The sequence below is a fragment of the Eleutherodactylus coqui genome, chromosome 2 (assembly GCF_035609145.1).
Source record: "Eleutherodactylus coqui strain aEleCoq1 chromosome 2, aEleCoq1.hap1, whole genome shotgun sequence".
Taxonomy (NCBI): domain Eukaryota; kingdom Metazoa; phylum Chordata; class Amphibia; order Anura; family Eleutherodactylidae; genus Eleutherodactylus; species Eleutherodactylus coqui.
Genome location: NC_089838.1, coordinates 9,282,168 through 9,306,063, shown reverse-complemented (window position 1 = coordinate 9,306,063; position 23,896 = coordinate 9,282,168). Strand labels below are relative to the sequence as shown.

The window sequence follows — 23,896 nt, the reverse complement described above, 5'->3', positions numbered from 1 at the left end:
TTTGGGGGACAATCCTGGTAAAATGGGAGTGCTGGATCATGTGATGTAGTAGATCAGACATCATTGGGATAAACAGCAATGACACACGGAGGATTATCCATAAGGAGACACAGGGATCACACCCAGAATACAATCACAGCGGATCCCCCACATGTGATCTAGTCATAAGGACAGCGGTCAGATAGGCCGGGCACCAACATATGTGCATTGGGTATAACACACACAATGTACTGTGAGAGAAGTCCCAATGGTCTCTCCTGCGCCATCCTGCCCTTCGCTCTCTATAAATAAGGGCTGTTGTTCGGCTCGTTTTCAATGTCTGAGTCTAAAAAAGCGTATAAATATTTCTATTTTTTTCTAATAAATGGAGAATCAGTTGATTACGCAGAATGCTGTGTGACCGAGTCTATGATCCTTCAAGCAGCTCGAACTGAACCCCGTTGGATTCGGAGCACAAGAATATAGCTGTAGCATCCCATCGCACTAACAGCGCACGCATATAATACGCGCAAAAGGTGACAATGAAAGGACATTGCTCTCACTGTTCCGCTCACGCTTGCCTGTATTTTATTGCGTATGTTATGTGCGTAATAAAGAGCGCAGCATGTTCTATTTTACCGCATATAATGCACATAACAGCCCTATTGTTCTCTATGGGTGCGTTCACAACACAGCGCTTACACAATTACATCACATATGTATGGCGGTTTTATGTTGCCAGGAGACAGGAGAAGGAAAGTGAAAAAAAGAAGAAACCAGCCAGCCGGCGCAGGACAGCGTGAGTAAAATACGTGTACATGTGCAGGCATAACCGTGTAAGAACATGACAATACGCAGGGATACGCAGTCCCCTACTCCGGGAAAATGGTCAAGTGGGCCTGGCTTTGGTTATAATCACCTGCAGCCCCACCTCATTCATCCCATTGGCTGTCTGATCTACCAATCAGTTTGTCTTTCAGTCCTGTCTCTGGTCAGTTTCTATTATGGTTTCTCCCAGTTGTTGCTTCTCCCAATATTGTTATTGAACCATTATATACACGTAATACAGCATGAAGCGGCTCGGAGAAGGAGGCAGTGAAGGTGTGTAAGTGTCTGATGGGGTCACACAGCTCATAAAAGGACAGCCGCCCGGCCCCATAATCCAGACAGATCCTGAATCTATTACTGGATATAATGTGAGGTAACCGGATCTCTTTACTGTCATGTATCACTGAGTACTTATTATTATACTTCCTCAAACACCAGGACTTGTTGTTATATCCAATGTATGACTGCTGCCCCCAACTGTCTATACTGGGGTAACACATCCCCACCCTCCACTCCACTGATCTACTGATATCCACATCCCAGTAATGTCGTCCTGAGGAGAATCTCCGGCTGCTCATCACCTGATGATACTGGAATCTCTCTGCTGTTTCTGGACGGTTCTGGTTCTGTAGTGTCCAGGTTGCAGTTTTCCGGTCATCTGATATACGGATATAATTACCAGCAGTGTTTACATCCAGTAATATGTCTGCAGGACCCTCCACATAGATCCCCCTCCTTATATCTGTTACTATGTCACATAATGTGAGTAATGTGTCTGAGATCACAGCCACATCCGGACCATCTACATCATGGAGCGGTTCACCATGTCCCCCCGTGTCCCCATCACCTCCATCATGTCCCTCCGTGTTTCCATCACCTCCATCATGTCCCCCCATGTCCTCAGGATCACACAAGTCCCCGGTGTCTGGTTCCTGTAAGACAGTCAGTGGATCAGTCATGTTACACAGCTCCTCCATGTGTCTCATCTTCCTGGACAGCTCGTCCTTCTGTATTTCCAGCTTCTTCATCACAGCAGAGAGTGAGAGTGACTCTTCCTTCTCCTGCCTGGAGATCTCGCTCAGGACCCTCTTCTCCAGGTCGTCCAGCCGTCTCCTGATGTCTCTACACAGGGCAGTGACTCTCTCCGCTTCTCCAGATGCTTTTTCTTGAGCTTTCCTCCTGCGCTCCTCCAGACTCCGGACTCTTTCCTCAGTCTCCTTCCTCCTTGTGGTCAGTTTCTGGAGAACGTTTCTCAGTCTCTCCTTCTTCTTCTCAGAGGCCTCATCCAGCATCTCCACCCGATGACCCCGATGTTCTCCAGCCAAACTGCAGGACACACAGATACAAGCGGCGTCCTCAGTGCAGTAGTATTCCAGGATCTTCTTATGGACAGAACATTTCCTGTTCTCCAGGTTGGCGCTGGGCTCACATAAGACGTGTTCTGCTGACTTGCTGTGAACTCTCACGTGTTTCTCGCACAGAGAAGCTTCACACAGCAGACAGGATTTAGCGGCCGGTACAGGAGAGTCCACACAGTAAGTGCAGAAGATCCCGGCTTCCGTCTGTGTCGGAGGAGTAATCAGGAAGTTCTCCATGATGTTACGTAGAGCCAAGTTCCTCATCAGTGCCGGCCGCTCCTGAGACTCCTCTCTGCACTCAGGACAGGAATAAACTCCAGCCTCGTCCTGTGTATCCAGCACACGATGAATACAGACCCGGCAGAAGTTGTGTCCACATCTCAGCATTACAGGATCTGTATAAGTGCTCAGACAGATGGAGCAGAGCAGCTCGTCCCTCACAGCAGCAAACGCCATGGCTGACAGAGAGAGAGAAACGAAACTACTACTTCCTGACCCTCATAGACCTATGAGCAAGTTTTCTTCTGTTGACTACAGGGCGGGGCTGCACGGCACAAGATCACTATTAACCTGTTAATGGACAGTTGTCATAATGATACCATGTTCCCCTGAAAATAAGACCCTGTATTATATTAATTTTTGTCACAAAACAGGCACTGGGTCTTATTTTTGAGGGATGTCTTATTATACTTACCTACCAGGCTCAGTCCAGGTCCCTCCCGCTGCTCTCTGGACCTACAACACGCTGAGCCATGGCATTGCTTGGCCAATTTATGAATCCTGCCTCCACAACGCGATGGCTGTGATTGGTTTATCGAGCGCTGCGTTTATTGGCTGAGCAGCAGTCGATGAACCAATCACAGCCATCGCATTAGTTCATCGAGCGCTGCATGGATTGGCTGAGCAGTGCTCAAGAACCAATAGGAGCCATCCCTTCCTGGAGGTGGGATTTATGAATCCCATAACCAAGAAGTGATCTTCTGTGTGTGAACGAGAACTGCAGGACGCACAACGGAGCTCCATGCGGCAGCAGGAGGACCTGGAACAATCCTGCTTGGTAAGTATTCAATTTTTTTTTAATGTAATGCAGCTAGGGCTTATTTTCAGGGTGGGCCTTATTTTCAGGAAAACAAGGTAGATTCCTTCTGCTGTATATTTAGGGCCTACATTGTGGTCACATATAAAGCGCTGGGTTGTTACTTGCAGTAAATTCCCTCTGTTATTCCTCTCTTTTAAAAAGAAATTCAATAGAAATCTACTGAAAATAAAGAATTTACAGCAGAGATAAGAGAAGAGATTCACCAAGATCCAAATTCATGAAGAAATCTGACATCTGAGAGGTTCATGAATTATCTTGTTTGTAGAATGCATCAGGTTTATGTCTATTGAATGGCTGCAGGCGTGAAAGGGTTAATGTCTGGAAAGTGTATCATTTTGTCTGGTGTGGTATAAAAGTATAGTCATGTGATGGGTGGTAAGGCTGCCCCTGTCTAGCTTTCTATTTGGGCAGTCATCTTCAGTCTGTCGGTCTGCTGCGGCTGTTGCTGTTGTCCAGGCCAGAAAGAAAAAGAGAGCGAGTCGATGTAGGACTCAGTCTGCCTGAGTAAGAGAACCGGATGATTAGAAAATGGAAGAGTCCGAAAGGGGGTCCGTTGTTCCCGCCTGGGCCTAGCCTTGTAGAGGAACTCCCGTTAGCTTCTATCTCTAGAAAGAAGCGAATGTACCCGGACTGAAAGAAACGAGTTGAAACCGCATGAGTCTGGAGAGGGAGAGAGGACCCGTTAGAGAAATGTAAGTGACTGGCAGGAGACAGAGAGAGAGTTGCCGGGAGAGACAGAACTGACAGATCATTGGGACTGTGGTTGAGTAATGCCCGAGGGTCCTCCCTGATCCAGCACTGTTCTCACAGTGTTTACTAGTTAAGTCTGTTGTATTGTTGTTTGTCTAAAGAGACTTAAGTCAACGAGCAGAACTGAATGTTACTGGTTCCTGTTCAGAAAAGTGTAGCTTGTGCGTGGACTACTTTATTTCCCGGAATTGACATTGGTGGGATCCACCAAAAAGCATGGACGTTGGCATCACGAGTGACAACTTAGATTGCAGGTAACCTTGGGTACTACCCCTGTGATCTCCCCCTAGTAGTAAGAGGTCAGGTTCCAAGCTACTTTTAGGGAGGAGACGGTAGCCTTGCCCCTTGACAAGGTTAAGACTCTACCCCGCTGTTTCCTTGGCTGAGGGCCTGCTCCTCGGATGCTGCACATACTTTGCAAACTTCTCCAGATGCAGTGCAATGCCATGGCAGGCAGCAGATGGTGTACGCTATTGCTTCATGGACACCGATTGTGCCCCTGATTTCAGCTGTACTGCGACTGGGGGTATATTCTGAGCGAGTCCTGGTGGATTATCTTCCGCCCATACCCCTGGTATTTTCATTACTTTGTCCAGGGTGGGGCCTGAGTGATCTGGCTCATAAATGACAGGAACTGTGAGTGAGAAGGTTCGGCAGGAATTGGAACATCTTCTCCAAGTTGTAAAGTCATCTGTCCATCCGGTTGAAAGGACACTTGGGCCTGTAGTTTTATCAACACATCCTGTTCCAGCAGTGGTTTTGGACAGTCCAGTAGATACAAAAATTGATGAGTGTCTCCCGAGGTGCATTGCGGTGGTACAATAAAGTGATGCTTCCCGCCTTGTCCAGTAGCTCCCACAATCTGGGCATTCTGTGTGAAAGAGGTGCTAGTTGTTGGGTTGTAACTGAATGTTCAGCTCCGGTATCAACCATAAAGTTCACAGAATGACCTCCTTCCTTTACTCTGACCATAGGTTCTTGGGGGTCCAGCAGATAGGAACCTGGTCATCGTTATTTGGAATTATCTTCATACAGCGGAACAATAGGACATAACAAGATGGAGGTCAGTGAGGACGGACCTGAGTGGCTCTGCCATGTGCTTGTCTCTGGTTACGGCCATTTTGGGCCTGGCCCCTTCCTCCTTCTCTTCCTGTATGAGCAGAGGAAGTGATGGGGCAGTCTCTTTTCTAGTGACTGTGCTTCCTGCACCATCTACATTGGTCTCTATCAAGGGGGCGGTGTTGGGGCCTGCCCTTCTGTGCATAAGAAGGAGGTGGGTCGTTGTACGAGAAGATAAGGAAATGACTTTTTAATGGCGTAAAAGCGTTGAATCATTTAGTGAAGACTTTACTTTTGTTAATAGGGGTGTAGTGTTTTTTTTAATGCATTTCTTGAAATAAAATGATATCCATGCCATGTTTCTCTAGGTAATGCAGTTTGTACAAGTGTAGTAAGAACTTCCCTCTTGACAGCCACCTCACTCCGGTGTGTAGGAGTAGACATTTGATTCTTCATCGTGGTCTTTACAGAGCGGAAAAGACGTTTATTCAAAAGAGTGCGCTAATCTTGTTAACAGCATTAACTACATAGTGCAGAGAATCATGCAATCTCTCACATACATGTTTAGCAACAAGGTGCTGCCGATCGATCACACAGCGGACTGCAATTATGCCAGGCATACTAGATTTTAAATGGGCTATAAATCTGCGATATCCACCAATCATGGACGCAGCTCCGTCGGTTGCACAAGCAGGTACATTTGTTAAAGGTAAATTTTTTTTCTTAAAAAATTCTCCCACTCTTTTGTATATAGAGGAGCCTTCGTGTCGGTGGTTACATTTCTGGTAAACAACAGTTCCTCCACTACCTCTTCATTCTGATTAATGATAGGAACGTCAGCTAGCAGCAATGCTTCATTGTCTCTAACCGTTGACTTGTCAAATTGCATTACAAATTCTGTGTTCTTTAACATGTCTAAAAGCGTTTCCTCCACATCAGCAGCCATCTTGTCAATTCTTCTTGAAACAGTGTCATTACGCAAAGGAATCGATTTCACCATGGCACACGCATCAGGCCCCAGCATAGTACTGACAATCTCTTTAACTGTGGGTAACACAAGTGTTTCCCCAATAGTATGTTATTTACCACATTGCGCAATTAATAAAGAGACTTTATAGGAAGCAAGGAGGCCTTTGGTAGGATTGAGAGCAGATTTTCCAAATGGCTTGCCTACAGTGCTGCGGTTCTCAAACTTTGACTTTAAACTTTGGTAAAATGAAATTGGCTTACCCACTTTGTCTGAATGCATTTTTGCAAGGTCATCACTGTTCGTAGCGTCATTCGAAAATGCCTTTTCACAAACGAAGCACAAGGGAAGCTGTCCGTTTGTAGGAGAAGGGATGAATCCATATTTCAAGTATCTATTTGAATATTGATGGCTTTTCTTCTTCTCAGCCATTTCTATAAAGTATGCTTCAATAATGCACTGCTTATGTCGCTCTATCATATAATGATGTCTGACATTTATAACTCCATGACTCCGCTGCAGATCAATCACACTGGATAACCTAAAGAACCACCTAACCCGCTGTATTCCATTATGCCGATGATTGGCTGGAATTTTTAATTGTGTGGGTCTCTGGGAGTTGTAGTTTATATCAGTGTTCTGAAAAGACACTCAGCGTCTACTAGACCACAACTCCCGGAGACCCACACAAGTGAAAGTTTGAAGCGGTTCCAGCCAATCAGCGGCATTATGGAATACAGCGGGTTAGGTTGTGCTGTAGGTTATACATTGCTTTGAAGTGTGATTGATCTGTAGCGGAGTCATGGAGTTATAGAAGTCATACATTATATGATAGAGGCGCACAGGCTGCACACAACTATAAGTGATTCATATGGAAATAATCGCTTCGGTTTTCATCAGTTTCGGATTTCACTGATTGTTTTCGAAAGGATTATCGCCGAAAACTGAGGTATCACTACTAATTTTTAGAAAAATGTAGTTACTAGACGAAAAAAAATCAACAAAGCAAACAGAGAACGCCCCCCTACCGCCCCCTTTATGTTCCAACACCCCCCTGCCACACCCTTGAGAAGTAAAAACGCCCCCCAGGCAGTAATAACGCCCACATTGAGAACTACTGCTCTAAAAAAGAATTATTGCAGTCAATTGCTTTGTGTGTCGTTTTCAACCACTAGGTGGTGCTGCTGTCAATTTGTTTGAGGTCAGCAGGGTTAAGCCAGTATGCAATAGTGAGAGATTGCTGCCTTTGAATAGAACTGGGTATGCTCTGAATCCGGCCCTTTTTGTATAGCCCAAAGCGGTTTCTTGGCCGTGTATCCCCCCCTGCTCTTCCAGCCCTTACAGTCCCAAACAGGCCGCTTTATTTGTAATGTATGATAGTATGCTGCAGGGGTGAGAGTGCTTATAATGGCTTCTGCACCATCCAGATCCTCCTGGTGAGCACCCAGCTGTGTGCAGATGTGCAGAAATGGAGGTGTTGCAGCAGTCTGCCTCCCCCTGTACTTATGTCAGGGAGTTATGTATGTTTAACCCCTTAACGACCAAGGACATGCGAGTACGTCCTGGAGCGTCGAGGTATGTATGAAAAGAGGTCACGGGGCAACCTCTCTTCATACAGCGCGGGCGATTGCGGCTATCAACCCTTTAAATGCCGCTGTCAATTCTGCCAGCGGCATTTAAATCCCCCGTACGCGCAGTGAGATCGGGGGAGCCATGCCTATCATTACATCATACTGCAGGAGCCATCAAAGCATCGCATGTTGTCGTCCCCCAGGAAAAGTGAAAATAAGAGCAATAAAGTTTTATTAATTGTACAAAAAAAAAGTTATACAAAAGTTTAAATCCCCCCCCCCCCTTTTGCCATATCTATAATTAAAAAATCTAAATCATAAAATAAAAATACATATTTGGTATCGCCGCGTCCGTAAAAGTCTGATCAAAGTAATGCATTATTTTCCCCACACGGTGAACATCGTCCAAGTGCCAGCGCATCCTCCACCATGTGCGGCACGTTGGGGTACACCTACCTGCGTACCGCCCACCTTTCTTTTTTGATTCAAATCTTTTTTATTGAATACATTTTTCTTGTGTCTCAAGACCCTTTTGGTCCACAAACAGTACAAACACACAGACAATAACGAATCTCCCCGGTAAACAAGACCCAACAGTCCCTCCTGCAGGGTCTCAGCTCATTGTATGAAGTTCCTTGGGTTTTCCCAATCACTGAGGGGCACTTCACAGACCACACAGCTCAGCGTCACCGAGAATGTAAGGGTTAGCATTTCCATGACATCGTTATCTCATCGGACCTTATCCTCTAGTCGGTTATTTTGCAGCCATTTGAACCAAACACTGCAGTATTTTTGTGGTGTTAGGCCCGAGAATACACCGTATCGTTTGATCAGTGACATTGCCGCGTCTAAGGATTCACCAGCGTCTCTCAGAAATAGCACCACGGGGGAATCCAAGAACTCCCTTTGCTCTTCAGTCAATCTCGGCAGTTCTATGTCTGCTAAATATTGAGCAATGTGTTCCTGCGTCTTATGAAGCTTGGAGGAGTATAAGGAAGCATAATACCGCCGCACCGTCTCTCTTACCGCCGCCGAGTCTGTTTCCAGTGTACCTTGTTCATTTCGCAGCTCTATAATGTAGGTAGAATTTCTCTGTCCCTGAGAGACCATCGCCAGCATATGTCCGGCTTTCTCGCCCTCTTCATAGTAGGCCTGTTTTTTAAATGTACTTTTATGTGCTGCAGTCTCTAGCGTGTACAAAGTCAGGTTCTCCTGGGCCGCCCCCCATTGTTCTATCGCCTCCACTGTACCCGATTCTACAAATCTAGCTTCACTATTTGTCAGCTGTTCTCTCAGCTTTTGCCCTCGTTCTCTATGTCTTCTCGTCATTTGCGTCACCCGCTGGAGGAGGATACCTCTAAAATATGCCTTCATCGCTTCCCATTGTACACCAATGGTTGCAGAACCCGTATTTAATTCAAAGTATTCTCTCAGCGTTTCTCCCAGGTCCTGATGTCCTATTATATTTAGCCAGTATGCGTTGAACCTCCATAAAGGACGCACGAGCGCACCACCTCCAGAGTGCTGCACCACAACCTGCAATGGGGAGCGGTCAGACCGCACTCTAGGAAGATATCGGATCAATTGTATTCTCCCGTATAACAATGTGTTGCAAATTGCCAGATCAATACGCGACAGAGTCTGGAACGTACTGGAGTGGCACGAATAATCTCTAACTTTTGGATTTTTGGTGCGCCATGTGTCCAGCAGGAGTGTTTCTTCCAATAGGCGACCTAGCAGTGTCAGCCCCCCCTGTCCGGTGGTCCCTGCGATCTTTGCCTGTCCCAGTAGGGGTCAATTACCGAGTTAAAGTCTCCTACCATCAAGACGGGGACATCTGGTGTTTCCGCTACAAAGCCCAGGATCCGCTGCATTACCGCACTGCTATAGGGAGGTGGAAGGTTCACTGAAATTAGTAAACACACATAATTAAATATTGTACAATGGAGGCAAACAAATCGGCCCTCTGCGTCTATCCTCTGCGTGAAGACCACAAATGGTATGGACCGATGGACAAGAATACTAACTCCTCTAGAACAAGAAGAATATACCGAGTGGAAGCTATGCCCCACCCACCGCACCTTAAAGAAGGGCAGCGTGTCTCGAGAAAGGTGTGTCTCTTGTAGGCAGAGAATCACAGGGTGGTACTCCTTAATTGTCTGGAGCACCGCTAGACGCCTGACCGGATCCCCCATACCTCTTATGTTCCAAGATATAACCGTAAATGTGTCAACCATTTCGCCTCTGATAGGCATGAACAGATGGTTTCTCTCCAGTCAAGAATCCAGCGGCACGGCAGAGTTTCCGCGTCCGCCCCCAGCAGAATAGCGCCTCCGCACAGCAGCTATTGGTAGCACAAGGGAGATAGAACATAACAAATGTGAACATTTCCCACAACAACATTCCCCACATGTAACTAGGTGCAGACCCTCCCCACATAACATGTAACTAGGTGCAGACCCTTCCCACATAACATGTAACTAGGTGTAGACCCTCCCCACATAACATGTAACTAGGTGCAGACCCTCCCCACATGTAACTAGGTGCAGACCCTCCCCACATGTAACTAGGTGCAGACCCTTCCCACATGTAACTAGGTGTAGACCCTCCCCACATAACATGTAACTAGGTGCAGACCCTTCCCACATAACATGTAACTAGGTGCAGACCCTTCCCACATGTAACTAGGTGCAGACCCTCCCCACATGTAACTAGGTGTAGACCCTCCCCACATGTAACTAGGTGCAGACCCTTCCCACATAACATGTAACTAGGTGCAGACCCTTCCCACATAACATGTAACTAGGTGCAGACCCTTCCCACATAACATGTTTTGATCTGTTTACACCCGTACAGATCAGGTTGTCAGTCCACCAAGCAACGGAAAATGGTGGTTTGTTCGCAGTTGCGAATGTAAAACATTGTAAGCTTGAAAAAATAAAGCTGTAAACAACCAATAGAGGCAGTAGATCCATCCTGCTTCCTCCGATATCCTCTTCTTCATTCTTTATTCCTTGTTATCAACGTTTCGCTCCAATCACTCTCCCAGGTGATAAGCAACATCTGTAATGCAGCTCCTCCTCTGTCACGGTCTATGATTGGCCTCTGCAGAGCGTCGCGGCGATCGCATCCCGTATCGCAGCTTCGTTTCTTTCTAGCCAAACTGCCGCAGATCTTGGGTTGTCAAAAAACTGTGTTTCTCCCATTGCTACGACACGCAGTCCAGCAGGATACAGCATGGCATATGGAATACGGAGGTCACGCAGTCTAGCAGGATATAGCAAGGCATATGGAATACGGAGGTCACGCAATCCAGCAGGATATAGCATGGCATATGGAATACGGAGGTCACGCAGTCTAGCAGGATATAGCATGGCATATGGAATACGGAGGTCACGCAGTCCAGCAGGATATAGCATGGCATATGGAATACGGAGGTCACGCAGTCTAGCAGGATATAGCATGGCATATGGAATACGGAGGTCACGCAGTCTAGCAGGATACAGCATGGCATATGGAATACGGAGGTCACGCAGTCTAGCAGGATATAGCATGGCATATGGAATACGGAGGTCACGCAGTCCAGCAGGATATAGCATGGCATATGGAATACGGAGGTCACGCAGTCTAGCAGGATATAGCATGGCATATGGAATACGGAGGTCACGCAGTCTAGCAGGATATAGCATGGCATATGGAATACGGAGGTCACGCAGTCTAGCAGGATATAGCATGGCATATGGAATACGGAGGTCACGCAGTCTCCTCTTCACATCTATGAAAGTTCCCCTTTTCTTTTGGTTTTCTGCCGAGAAATCAGGAAAAAAGGAGATTCTGGAGCCATTGCTCCTTATATCGCCCTTCTCTCTGGCACGGCGTAGTATGGCGTCCCGGTCTTTGAAGTGTAAGAGTTTCATAAGGACCGGTCTTGGAGGGGTCCCTGGGGGAGGAGGCCGTGTAGGGACACGATGGGCTCTTTCTATCGCAAACATTGGTGAGAAGCAGTCTCTACCAAACAGGTCCAGTATCCACTTCTCAATATATTCAGATGGGTTATTGCCTTCCATCCTCTCTGGCAGTCCGACGAGGCGCACATTATTTCTGCGGGAGCGGTTCTCTAAATCGTCAATTTTGGTGAGGAGAAAAGCTATATTCTGCGTGTTCCCTTTCACTTCACGTTGCATAGGTGGCATTTTATCCTCAATGTCACTTATTCTGCCTTCCGCCGCCGTCATCGTCTCTGAGGTTTTCTGCATATCTTGTCTAAGCAGCCCCATATGTTCTTGTAAAGTGCCAAACTGCTGATATAGTGCCTGTACTGTATTGGAACATTTCGTAATAGCTCCAAGGATTTCATGTAGCGTGGGCTCTGCTACTTCAGTGGTGCCGGGGGCCGCTCTAGGAGCATACTGTATTGCTGGTTCTATCACATTATGGGTTTTAGCAGCAGCTCCACAGGTGTTTCGCATTGTTGGCTCTGCTACATTGGAACCTTTAGAAGCAGCTCCAGAGGTGCTCTGCATTGTTGGCTCTGCTACATTGAGAGCTTTATCAACAGCTCCAGAAGTGCTCTGCATTGTTGGCTCTGCTACATTGAGAGCTTTATCAAGAGCTCCACAGGTGTTTCGCATTGTTGGCTCTGCTACATTGGAACCTTTAGCAGCAGCTCCACAGGTGCTCTGCATTGTTGGCTCTGCTACATTGGAACCTTTAGCAACAGCTCCAGAGGTGCTCTGCATTGTTGGCTCTGCTACATTGAGAGCTTTATCAACAGCTCCAGAGGTGCTTTGCATTATGACCTCTGCTGCACCATATGCTGTGGCCACAGCTCCAAAGGTATGCTGCATTCTGGGCTCTGCTACATTCATGTATGTCCCCTCTGTACATTTCTTGCTTAGTCTTCCTCCCCTTGCTTGCCTCTCCTCCCGGCTCCCATGCTGTCATGTTTAGAGGCACTCACCCGTGGTTTAGGGCTCCCATCTGGCTGCTGGTAGCTGGCTGGCTCTTCTCTCTGCAGCGTGCCTCCTCTGGTATACCGAGCTAGCTTGCTCGCTGTATCTTTGTGCAGTTCAGTGCGGGGGGTCCGGTCTCCACGTGGAGTCCCCTCCACACATGTGTCGGCGCCATCTTGGAGGTGCCGGCCACTTGTCTCCCCGCTACCTTCTTTCTCTTTTCTGCGGGTCATCTCTGCAGTCAGCTGTCCCAGCGCTTCCCACTGCTGTCCAGGCACACAGAGAGTCCTAGGGCTGCTGCTTTATCCAGGTAAGCCTGGTTACAGGATGGTCTGGCAGGTATTTTACTGTGGAGCTCTGGTCTCACACAACTGCTTACATGCCTTGCTTACCGCCCACCTTTCTAGCCTGAGTGACAGCCACACGCAAAGAGACAGCTCAGGAGCCGTGCATTTCTTTATCTGGATACTGCTAGCCTTTATTTACAGTACAAACAATGTAAACAGAGTCCATATACACACCCCGCCTGGTGTTGAGGTTAGGGTGGTCAGGTCACCCCTATCCACCTCTGGCCTTTGCTAGGCCACCAGCCTGCAGCACCTCAGCTCTGCTGCACTGGTCCTTTCTGGCTCTCTCTGCCAACATCTCCCTGGGTGTAGCAGGAATGTACCCTTATATCCAACTTCCTGACCACACCCGTGGGCGTTTTCCCTTTTCTCAGGCACCAGAATGCCTGTCTGTTGTCCCCTACAGGCCGTTCTCTGTAGTGCACCTGTACAGTGCAAACATACTGTACAAACTTTTGATAAGATATATATTTTCATCTGTTTACTTTATTCTGGATGCACATTGAGAAAATTTTAGGGTTTTTCAGCCATTTAGGAGACGTACAAATTTAACATTGATTATTAACATTTTGAGGAACACTTTGTTTTCCTGCACCAAGCCAAGATCACAAAGGCTCATAGGGGTCAGAATGATAGATACTCTCACAAATGACCCCATTTCTAAAAAACTACACCCATTAATGTACTCACTGAGGGGGTCAGGAGGATTTTGACCCCACAGTTTCTTTTCAGGAGTCAATGCAATTTAGAGGAGAAAAAATAAAATGTCATATTTTTGCAAATATGTCATTTTAAAGACTGTTTTTTTCTCTATAGTGAACATGAAAAAGAAGATTTGTACCCCAAAATGGATCCCCCTGCTTGTTCAGAAACATACCCGCTGTGGCCCTAATCCTATATCTGTATGCACAACGGGGCCCAAACCAAAAGCAGCAGCCGGTGGCTTTCAGAACAGAAATTTTGCCTGAAGGTTTTAGGCCCCATTGCCCACTTGTAGAGCCCTGGAGCGGCCAAAATGATGGGGAACTCCCCAAATGGAGTACTTTCAGCTCCCCTCCTCATCCTCACTGCTATATTAAATGTTATGTCCTCAACAGTCACCATTAGTACTATATTATATACTACATCCTCATCATCCATCATTACTACTATATTATATACTACATCCTCATCATCCATTATTAGTACTATATTATATACTACATCCTCATCATCCATCATTACTACTATATTATATACTACATCCTCATCATCCATCATTACTACTATATTATATACTACTTCCTCATTATCCATCATTACTACTATATTATATACTACATCCTCATCATCACTACTATATTATATACTACATGCTCATCATCCACCATTAGTACTATATTATATACTACATCCTCATCATCCATCATTACTACTATATTATATACTACATCCTCATCATCCATCATTACTACTATATTATATACTACATCCTCATCCTCCATCATTACTACTATATTATATACTACATCCTCATCATCCATCATTACTACTATATTATATACTACATCCTCATCATCCATCATTACTACTATATTATATACTACATCCTCATCATCCATCATTACTACTATATTATATACTACATCCTCATCATCCATCATTACTACTATATTATATACTACATCCTCATCATCCATCATTACTACTATATTATATACTACATCCTCATCATCACTACTATATTATATACTACATCCTCATCATCCATCATTACTACTATATTATATACTACATCCTCATCATCCATCATTACTACTATATTATATACTACATCCTCATCATCCATCATTACTACTATATTATATACTACATCCTCATCCTCCATCATTACTACTATATTATATACTACATCCTCATCATCCATCATTACTACTATATTATATATTACATCCTCATCATCCATTATTACTACTATATTATATACTACATCCTCATCATCCATCATTACTACTATATTATATACTACATCCTCATCCTCCATCATTACTACTATATTATATACTACATCCTCATCATCCATCATTACTACTATATTATATACTACATCCTCATCATCCATTATTACTACTATATTATATACTACATCCTCATCATCCATCATTACTGCTATATTATATACTACATCCTCATCATCCATCATTACTACTATATTATATACTACATCCTCATCATCCATTATTACTACTATATTATATACTACATCCTCATTATCCATCATTACTACTATATTATATACTACATCCTCATCATTACTACTATATTATATACTACATCCTCATCATCCATTATTACTACTATATTATATACTACATCCTCATCATTAGTACTAGATTGCATACTACTTCCTCATTATTTATCATTACTAGGGGAAGAGACTGGTTATTTGTATAGCACCAACTTATTCTGCAGCGCTATTGTAGGGGCCCAGAGCTAGCGGGGCCCCTCCATAAGTATGAATGCGTTTGCCTTGTTAGTGTCTTCTATGTGTGTTAATTTGATGTGTATTGCACCTCTGCAGCACTGAATAGGTTAATGTCTGTATTATGTCTGAAAAATGTATCGTGTTGTATGTCATGTGATCATGCTATGTATATGTTTTTTTGCAGGGATGCTGTGCAAGTCAGCCTTAGCCTAAGGCCTCGGTCACACGGACGGTTTTTCCCGCAATTTGCGGAGCGCATAACGGATGCACAGCCGCAAATCGCGTGAACGGGGCCGACGATTCGCTGAAAAAGCTGCACATAGCAGCGTCTTCAGCGAAACGGCCCAAGTGCTGCCCGCTGTGGCAGAGGAGAACGATGTTCGTCCATTGAATTCAATGGAGCCTGCAATACAGCCAGCTCCATTGAAAGCAATGGGCTGCCGGCAAGCGCTGCATGAATTGGCTGAGCGCTGGGACCATTCAGAGGCAGCTCTAAGCTGTCATTCAATAGCTGAGAGCTGCCTCTGATTGGTCCCTGCGCTCAGCCAATCAGAGGCAGCACTCACTCACCCATTCATGAATTCATGTATTGCCGGCTCAATTGACTTCAATGGGCGAACATCGTTCTTCTCTGCCACGGCTGTTACAGCTGTGGCAGAGGAGAACGATCTTTAGTATATGTTCTCAATGGGGTCGGCGCTGCTGCCACCGGCCCCATTGAGCGCATATATAGAACACAACGATTCACAGAACGCAGATAGGCGCGTTCTGTGAATCGTTGTGTCCTATAATTTATCGCACATCCGCATAAAAAGCGGACATGTGACCGATCCCATTGGGATGCATTTGGTCTATAGATCTGCAGATCGCAAGCGCGTCTGCAGATCGGACCAAAAAACGGTTGTGTGACCGAGCCCTAAGCCTGAGTCTTGCAAGAGTCTAAGTCAGTGTGCAGTCTAGCATAAATCTGGAGAGCTGAGAGACTTCTAGTGAGTGGGAGAACTTGTGCTATGTCCTACAAGGAGCCCTAGGATGGAAAAGGCTGAGCGATGGCCTGATGTGTGCCCTGGCCCTATTCACCCGGGCCTCCCTGCTATTAATATGGAGGACTGTAAGAAAGAAAGAGGAATCGCCCTGCAGCACTGAGTGCTATCCCTAAACGTGAGTGTTGACCCAGAGAGAGAGAGTGGCCGGGAGCAGAACCCCACAGATAACTGAGACTGTGGACTCGTCTGACCTCCTGTGAATCCTCCCTGACACCACTAATCTGTGTGCATCGGTGATATGCTGGCTGATGTAAAGTTGATGGTGGATTCACCACAGAGGACGGAACGTTGGCGTCACAAGTGACAAAAAGGACTTAAGGTAAACCTCGTACTGGCTTACCCTGTGAAACTCCTCCAGCAGTAATTTGTTCGGGTGCCGTGCCACCCCCAAGGGAGGAGATGGTAGAGCTCTGTGAAAGGCATCAATCTACCCCGCTCTCTCCTCGGCTCTGGGCCTGCTCCACGGACGCTGGACTTTCAGGTAAGCTGGGTGCTCATTTTACTGACCTCGGAAGGATAGAAGGCTGAGCCAACCTTGTGCTGGCTGCCTGAACCATGCGGGTAGCCGGATCAAGGGTGAACCCACAACCTTCAGATCATGAGCGAGAGCTTAGGACTGCATTCTGCTTCCTTAACCCTCTGCGCCACACAAGACCATTACTACTATATTATAAACTACATACCCATCATCCATCATTACAACTATATAATATACTACATGGATGATGAGGCCTCACCCACTTTTTGTGACAAAAAAAAGCTAAAAAGTCACAAATTTCTGTGACTTGCACAAAAATTTACATTTATTTAGGCCACCTTCACACGGATTTTCCCCAGCGGAGTTTGACCCGGCACCCGGCTGGTGACCCCTGCGTACTTTTCCAGTTGCTTCTGTACAGCGCTGCGGATGTGCCGGGTGGCGCTCCGTCACACATGGGCAGAAGCCGCCAGAGCTCTGCAGTGAAGCGTATCCCTCGATACTTTTGCAGGGCTCACTGCAAAGTGCTGCGGGACAGACCACTTGCATTGCCTTAAACTGAAGCCAAACATGGGTATCCCGCACAATATCGTAGCATGCTGCAATTTTTTTCACCCCTGAGTAGAAAATCGATTTCCGCTCATGGGCAGGAAATCGCGGATTGCCATAGCATGCTATGGGCTGGAATCCCACTCCGGATTCCGCGATGCAAACCCGCCTGTGTGAAGGAGGCCTTATGCCATAATTGTGGTGTAAAAGCTTCTGTAAATACCCCCCTATGTGTTTACCGAAACATGCTCAGTGGGGCGCCATTCCTGAGGTGAGAACTGCAGGAACATCCATCAATGAACTCAAGATGCCTCAGCAAGGCTGGGGGGTCACCGGACCACCATATAAAGTCAGAGCGGGGGAAGAAGGAAATACTAAATGTGACAATGAGGTAAAAACTAAAGTAAAGACACCGGCGCCCATCAGTTATATGCAGATACATCTTTATTAACCCTTACAATGCCCAGCAGTTACCTACACAGATCTGGTGACCCCAAAATAATGCAAAGTGGGGAAAAAACAAGGCGCATTTCATGTGATTGGGTCATTATAACAATAGTAAGCAAGAAACAAGCGGAAATTAACCTAAAACCCAAACTGCTGAAGATTAAAGTAATACATAGAATTACATTTCCTTAGTCCGACATTAACAGGCTCTGATGCCGGATTATCAGATGTTCTGAGTTACTGAACTGGCAAAAAACTTTATAAAACTTTCTGGCAGAGAAGCTGAAGGAAGATGAAATGCTCATACATAATCTGCTGCTGTCACATAATGCTCCGTCTTCTGGTTCTGTGGTGGAAACAAGGGCCGGATTATCAGAATCTCTGGATTATCAGACACCAGATTACGGGTAATTCACAGAATGGGTTCTATTTACTGACATTCTGATTAGTAATATATTTATTGCCCTAATATCGAAAATACTTAGATAATAGTAAAGGTTAACGTGTGACTGAGCTTTCTAAAAGCTTTTAACATACCATAAGGTAAGGTGACCATATATCCTGATTTAGGCGGGACAGTCCCGCTTTGGGACCCTGTGTCCGGACTTCCACCGGGGCACAGTGGGACAGGCATTTGTCCCACTTTCGGGATCATTTGTCCCGCTCTCTGGTGACGTCTAGTCACCATCCACTGCCCATAGCGATATAGACCGGAAGATTTCCGGGCTATGTTTCACTATGGGAGCTGCAGAGCACATTGCCATAAGCTGTGGCAGTGTGCTCTGCCTGCACAGACCCACAGAGAGCAGTGCAGGACTTTGAAAAACAGAAGCAGGAAGATATTGCTGATCTGCCGGAAATCTCCTGCTTCTATTTTCAAAGTCCTGCACTGCTTTGTTCACAGGTTGCCATAGAGACCATCGCCTTGTCAGAAGACAGCCGAAGGTCTCTGTGGCAGGGAGAGCTGGTGCTTGGCTGTCCCTCCATTTACAAAATCATAACTCCTTTATTTATTTAAAGGACCATATAATGTGCTGAAAAACATTTACAAAATTCTATGTGGAGTAAAATGAAAAAAAAAATGACATTCCGCCATCTTTTAGTGCGTCTTGTTTCTACGGGGCACAAACTGCAACAAAAATGACCTGATACCTTTATTCTAAATGTCAATACTAGAGATGAATGAATGTACTTGTTAAGGGCGATTTCGTACTCGAGCATCGCTATTTTCGAGTACCTGACTACTCGGGTGAAAAGGTTCGGGGGCACCGGGGGTGAGCGGGGTGTTGCAGGGGGGGGGGGAGAGAGAGAGAGCTCCCCCTGTTCCCCACTACTACCCCCGCTCCACCACGCCGCCCCCCGGTGCTCCCCGAATCTTTTCACCCGAGTAGTCAGTTACTCGAAAAAAGCGATGCTCGAGTACGAAATCACCCTTAACGAGTACGTTCGCTCATCTCTAGTCAGTACGATTACTGCGATACCAAACAGTTTTTTTGCTTTAGTACTTGTATTGTTTTTCAAAGACATTAAATTTTTTAAAATTATTTTCTGCTGCATCTTCTGCGCGCAATAACTTTTTTATTTGTCCGTCAACGTAGTTGAGCGAGGGCTCATTTTTTGCAGAATGTCCTGTAGTTTCCGATAGAACTAATTCAGAATACATAAGACTTTTTGATTACTTTTATTGCATCTTTTCTGGGAGACAGGGTGACTGAAAAATTGCATTTCTGGCGTTTTTTGTTTTTTTTTCGGACTACGTTCACTGTGCGGGGAAAATAATGCACTACTTTGATAGATCGGACTTTTACAGACGCGGCGATACCAAATATGTATTTTTCTTTTATGATTTAAATTTTTTATTATAGATATGGCAAAAGGAGGCGATTTAAACCTTTTATTACTTTTTTTTTTTTTTATACTGAAAAAGTTGCGAAAAAGAAAAAAACAATTTTAATTTGGTATTATTGGCATAATCGTACCGGCCTGTAGAATGACTCTAATACATTATTTATACTGCTCAGAGAATGCTACTATTATTGCTGAGGCTGATATAGGAGACACTATTACTAGTGAGGCCACTCTGCACGTGGCAGCATACCTCAAACTGCAGTCGGGTTAAAGGGAACCGGTCACCACCTGTCAGCCTTATACACTACATTACGGGGCTCGAAGGTGAGAGAACGGGGAGTCCGGGAAGTTGTGTTTGACACTCACCGGGCGCCTCGTTCCGGCGCTGTGTCTCCGTGAAGTCCGTGCGCACACAGTAAGGCGCGATCACATGACAGATTTTATGTTCAGCTTTTTGTGAGCCAAAACCAGGAGTGGAGAGCCAGTATAATGGGGAGAGGTGCCGTCCTTCCAGATTTTGGACCCGCTGCTGGTTGTGGCTCACAAAAAACTGCACATAAAATCTGTCATGTGATCGCGCCCTCAGGGCTTCTACAACTAGTGGGTTTTACGTTTTTTTCAATGGGACTTTCTAATGTTAAAATCGCAAGTTTTTGCTTCTTTCATTTTTGTGTGATGGAATATTAGCATTAGAAAGTCCCATTGAAAAAAATGCAGCGTTAAAAGGGAAGAAAGCGAGTGGGTGTCAGCTGTAACTCTTTTCAGCCCGCTCTGTCTGGGAGAGCGTGAGCACAGAGTCGGCTGTAGAGTCACACTATGTGTGCGGGGACGCAGCGCTGGAGCGGGGCACCCGGTGAGTATTGTACACCGCTCCCCGGACTCCCCGTTCTCTCACCTTTGAGGCCAATAATGTAGTTTATGGAGCCAGCAAAGTGCAGGAGATTTACAAAAATCTCATCCATACGCTGCGACCGAGCCGCACTGAGATTGACAAGCCACACGGAACTCAAAGACGTGGCATATCAATTATTTCCCGGCTTCCGCAGTGGATTCTCTCCTCTCTATGGGGAGAGATGGCCGCAGCGGAATGCAGGCGGTGAAGCCGCTCCTAAACCCGCAACGAAAGGCCATGGGTTTAAAGCTGCATTTCTCTCACAGAAGTCTCTCAGTATTTCCGTGCGGTCATTCCGCGAGATTTCAGTCCCGTGTGAACCCAGTCTTAAACCCGACCTGATCTACCCGGGAACCCCACAAACATACCAGGATGCCACCTTTATGCAGATTTTCATGGACTTCACCCACTTAGCGCTCTCTTTTGGGGGACAATCCTGGTAATATAGGACTGCTGGTTCATGTGATGTAGTAGATCAGACATCATTGGGATAAACAGCAATGACACACGGAGGATTATCCATAAGGAGACACAGGGATCACACCCAGAATACAATCACAGCGGATCCCCCACATGTGATCTAGTCATAAGGACAGCGGTCAGATAGGCCGGGCACCAACATATGTGCATTGGGTATAACACCCACAATGTACTGTGAGAGAAGTCCCAATGGTCTCTCCTGCGCCATCCTGCCCTTCGCTCTCTATAAATAAGGGCTGTTGTTCGGCTCGTTTTCAATGTCTGAGTCTAAAAAAACGTATAAATATTTCTATATTTTTCTAATAAAGGGAGAATCAGCTGATTACGCAGAATGCTGTGTGACCGAGTCTATGATCCTTCAAGCAGCTCGAACTGAACCCCGCTGGATTCGGAGCACAAGAATATAGCTGTAGCATCCCATCGCGCTAACAGCGCACGCATATAATACGCGCAAAAGGTGTCAATGAAAGGACATTGCTCTCACTGCTCCGCTCACGCTTGCCTGTATGTTATTGCGTATGTTATGTGTGTAATAAAGAGCGCAGCATGTTCTATTTTACCGCATATAATGCACATAACAGCCCTATTGTTCTCTATGGGTGCGTTCACAACACAGCGCTTACACAATTACATCACATATGTATGGCGGTTTTATGTTGCCAGGAGACAGGAGAAGGAAAGTGAAAAAAAGAAGAAACCAGCCAGCCGGCGCAGGACAGCGTGAGTAAAATACGTGTACATGTGCAGGCATAACCGTGTAAGAACATGACAATACGCAGGGATAAGCAGTCCCCTACTCCGGGAAAATGGTCAAGTGGGCCTGGCTTTGGTTATAATCACCTGCAGCCCCACCTCATTCATCCCATTGGCTGTCTGATCTACCAATCAGGTTGTCTTTCAGTCCTGTCTCTGGTCAGTTTCTATTATGGTTTCTCCCAGTTGTTGCTTCTCCCAATATTGTTATTGAACCATCAATTACCCATAATGCAGCATGAAGCGGCTCGGTGAAGGAGGCAGTGAAGGTGTGTAAGTGTCTGATGGGGTCACACAGCTCATAAAAGGACAGCCGCCCGGCCCCATAATCCAGACAGATCCTGACTCTATTCCTGGATATAATGTGAGGTAACCGGATCTCTTTACTGTCATGTATCACTAAATACTTATTATTACACCTCCTCAAACTCCAGGACTTGTTATTATGTCCAATGTATGACTGCTGCCTCCTGTTTATACTGGGGTAACACATCCCCACCATCCACCCCCCTGATCTACTGCCCTCCACATCCCAGTAATATCGTCCTGAGGAGAATCCCCTCCTGCTCATCACCTGATTATGCTGGAATCTCTCTGCTGTATATGGACGGTTCTCTTGTGTCCAGGTTGCAGTTTTCAGGTCATCTGATATATGGATATTATTACCAGCAGTGTTTACATCCAGTAATATGTCTGCAGGATCCGCCACATAGATCCCCCTCCTTATACCTGTTACTATGTCACATAATGTGTGTAATGTGTCTGAGATCACAGCCACATCCGGACCATCTACATCGTGGAGCAGTTTATCATGTCCCCCCGTGTCCCCATCACCTCCATCATGTTCCCCCGTGTCCTGAAGATCACACAAGTCCCCGGTGTCTGGTTCCTGTAAGACAGTCAGTGGATCAGTCATGTTACACAGCTCCTCCATGTGTCTCATCTTCCTGGACAGCTCGTCCTTCTGTATTTCCAGCTTCTGGATGAGAGCAGAAAGTGAGAGTGACTCTTCCTTCTCCTGCCTGGAGATCTCGCTCAGGACCCTCTTCTCCAGGTCATCCAGCTGTCTCCTGATGTCTCTACACAGGGCAGTGACTCTCTCTGCTTCTCCAGCTGCTTTTTCTTGAGCTTTCCTCCTGCACTCCTCCAGATTCCGGACTCTTTCCTCAGTCTCCTTCCTCCTTGTGATCAGTTTCTGGAGAACATTTCTCAGTCTCTCCTTCTTCTTCTCAGAGGCCTCATCCAGCATTTCCACCCGATGACCCCGATGTTCTCCGGCCAGACTGCAGGTCACACAGATACAAGCGGCGTCCTCAGTGCAGTAATATTCCAGGATCTTCTTATGGACAGAACATTTCCTGTCCTCCAGGTTGGCGCTGGGCTCACATAAGACGTGTTCTGCTGACTTGCTGTGAACTCGCAGGTGTTTCTTGCACAGAGAAGCTTCACACAGCAGACAGGATTTAGCGGCCGGTACAGGAGAGTCCACACAGTAAGTGCAGAAGATTTCGGCTTCCGTTTGTGTCGGAGGAGTAATCAGGAGGTTCTCCATGATGTTACACAGAGCTAAGCATCTCATCAGTGCCGGCCGCTCCTGAGACTCCTCTCTGCATTCAGGACAGGAATAAACTCCAGCCTCGTCCTGTGTATCCAGCACACGATGAATACAGACCCGGCAGAAGTTGTGTCCACATCTCAGCATTACAGGATCTGTATAAGTGCTCAGACAGATGGAACAGAGCAGCTTGTCTCTCACAGCAGCAGACGCCATGGCTGACAGAGGAAGAGAGAAACGAAACTACTACTTCCTGACCCTCATAGACCTATGAGCAAGTTTTCTTCTGTTGACTACAGGGCGGGGCTGCACGGCACAAGATCAGTCACTATTAACCCGTTAATGGACAGTTGTCATAATGATACCATGTTTCCCTGAAAATAAGACCCTGTCTTATATTAATTTTTGTCACAAAACAGGCACTGGGTCTTTTTTTCAGGGGATGTCTTATTATACTTAAAGGGGTTGTCCCGA

At 46.0% G+C, this 23,896-nt stretch overlaps 1 protein-coding gene across 1 annotated transcript; it reads right to left on the bottom strand.

Annotated features, from left to right (window-relative positions):
* Window positions 1–525: 525 nt before the first annotated feature.
* Window positions 526–23,638, bottom strand: LOC136609895 (uncharacterized). Its single transcript, XM_066589185.1, has 6 exons — window positions 22,035–23,638; window positions 20,638–20,723; window positions 11,315–12,427; window positions 9,414–9,517; window positions 8,472–9,147; window positions 526–2,656 (listed from the first exon to the last, which is right to left on the bottom strand). The coding sequence occupies exons 1-6, from the start codon at window positions 23,636–23,638 to the stop codon at window positions 972–974; spliced, it is 5,268 nt and encodes a 1,755-aa protein (XP_066445282.1). The 3' UTR covers window positions 526–971.
* Window positions 23,639–23,896: the final 258 nt, after the last annotated feature.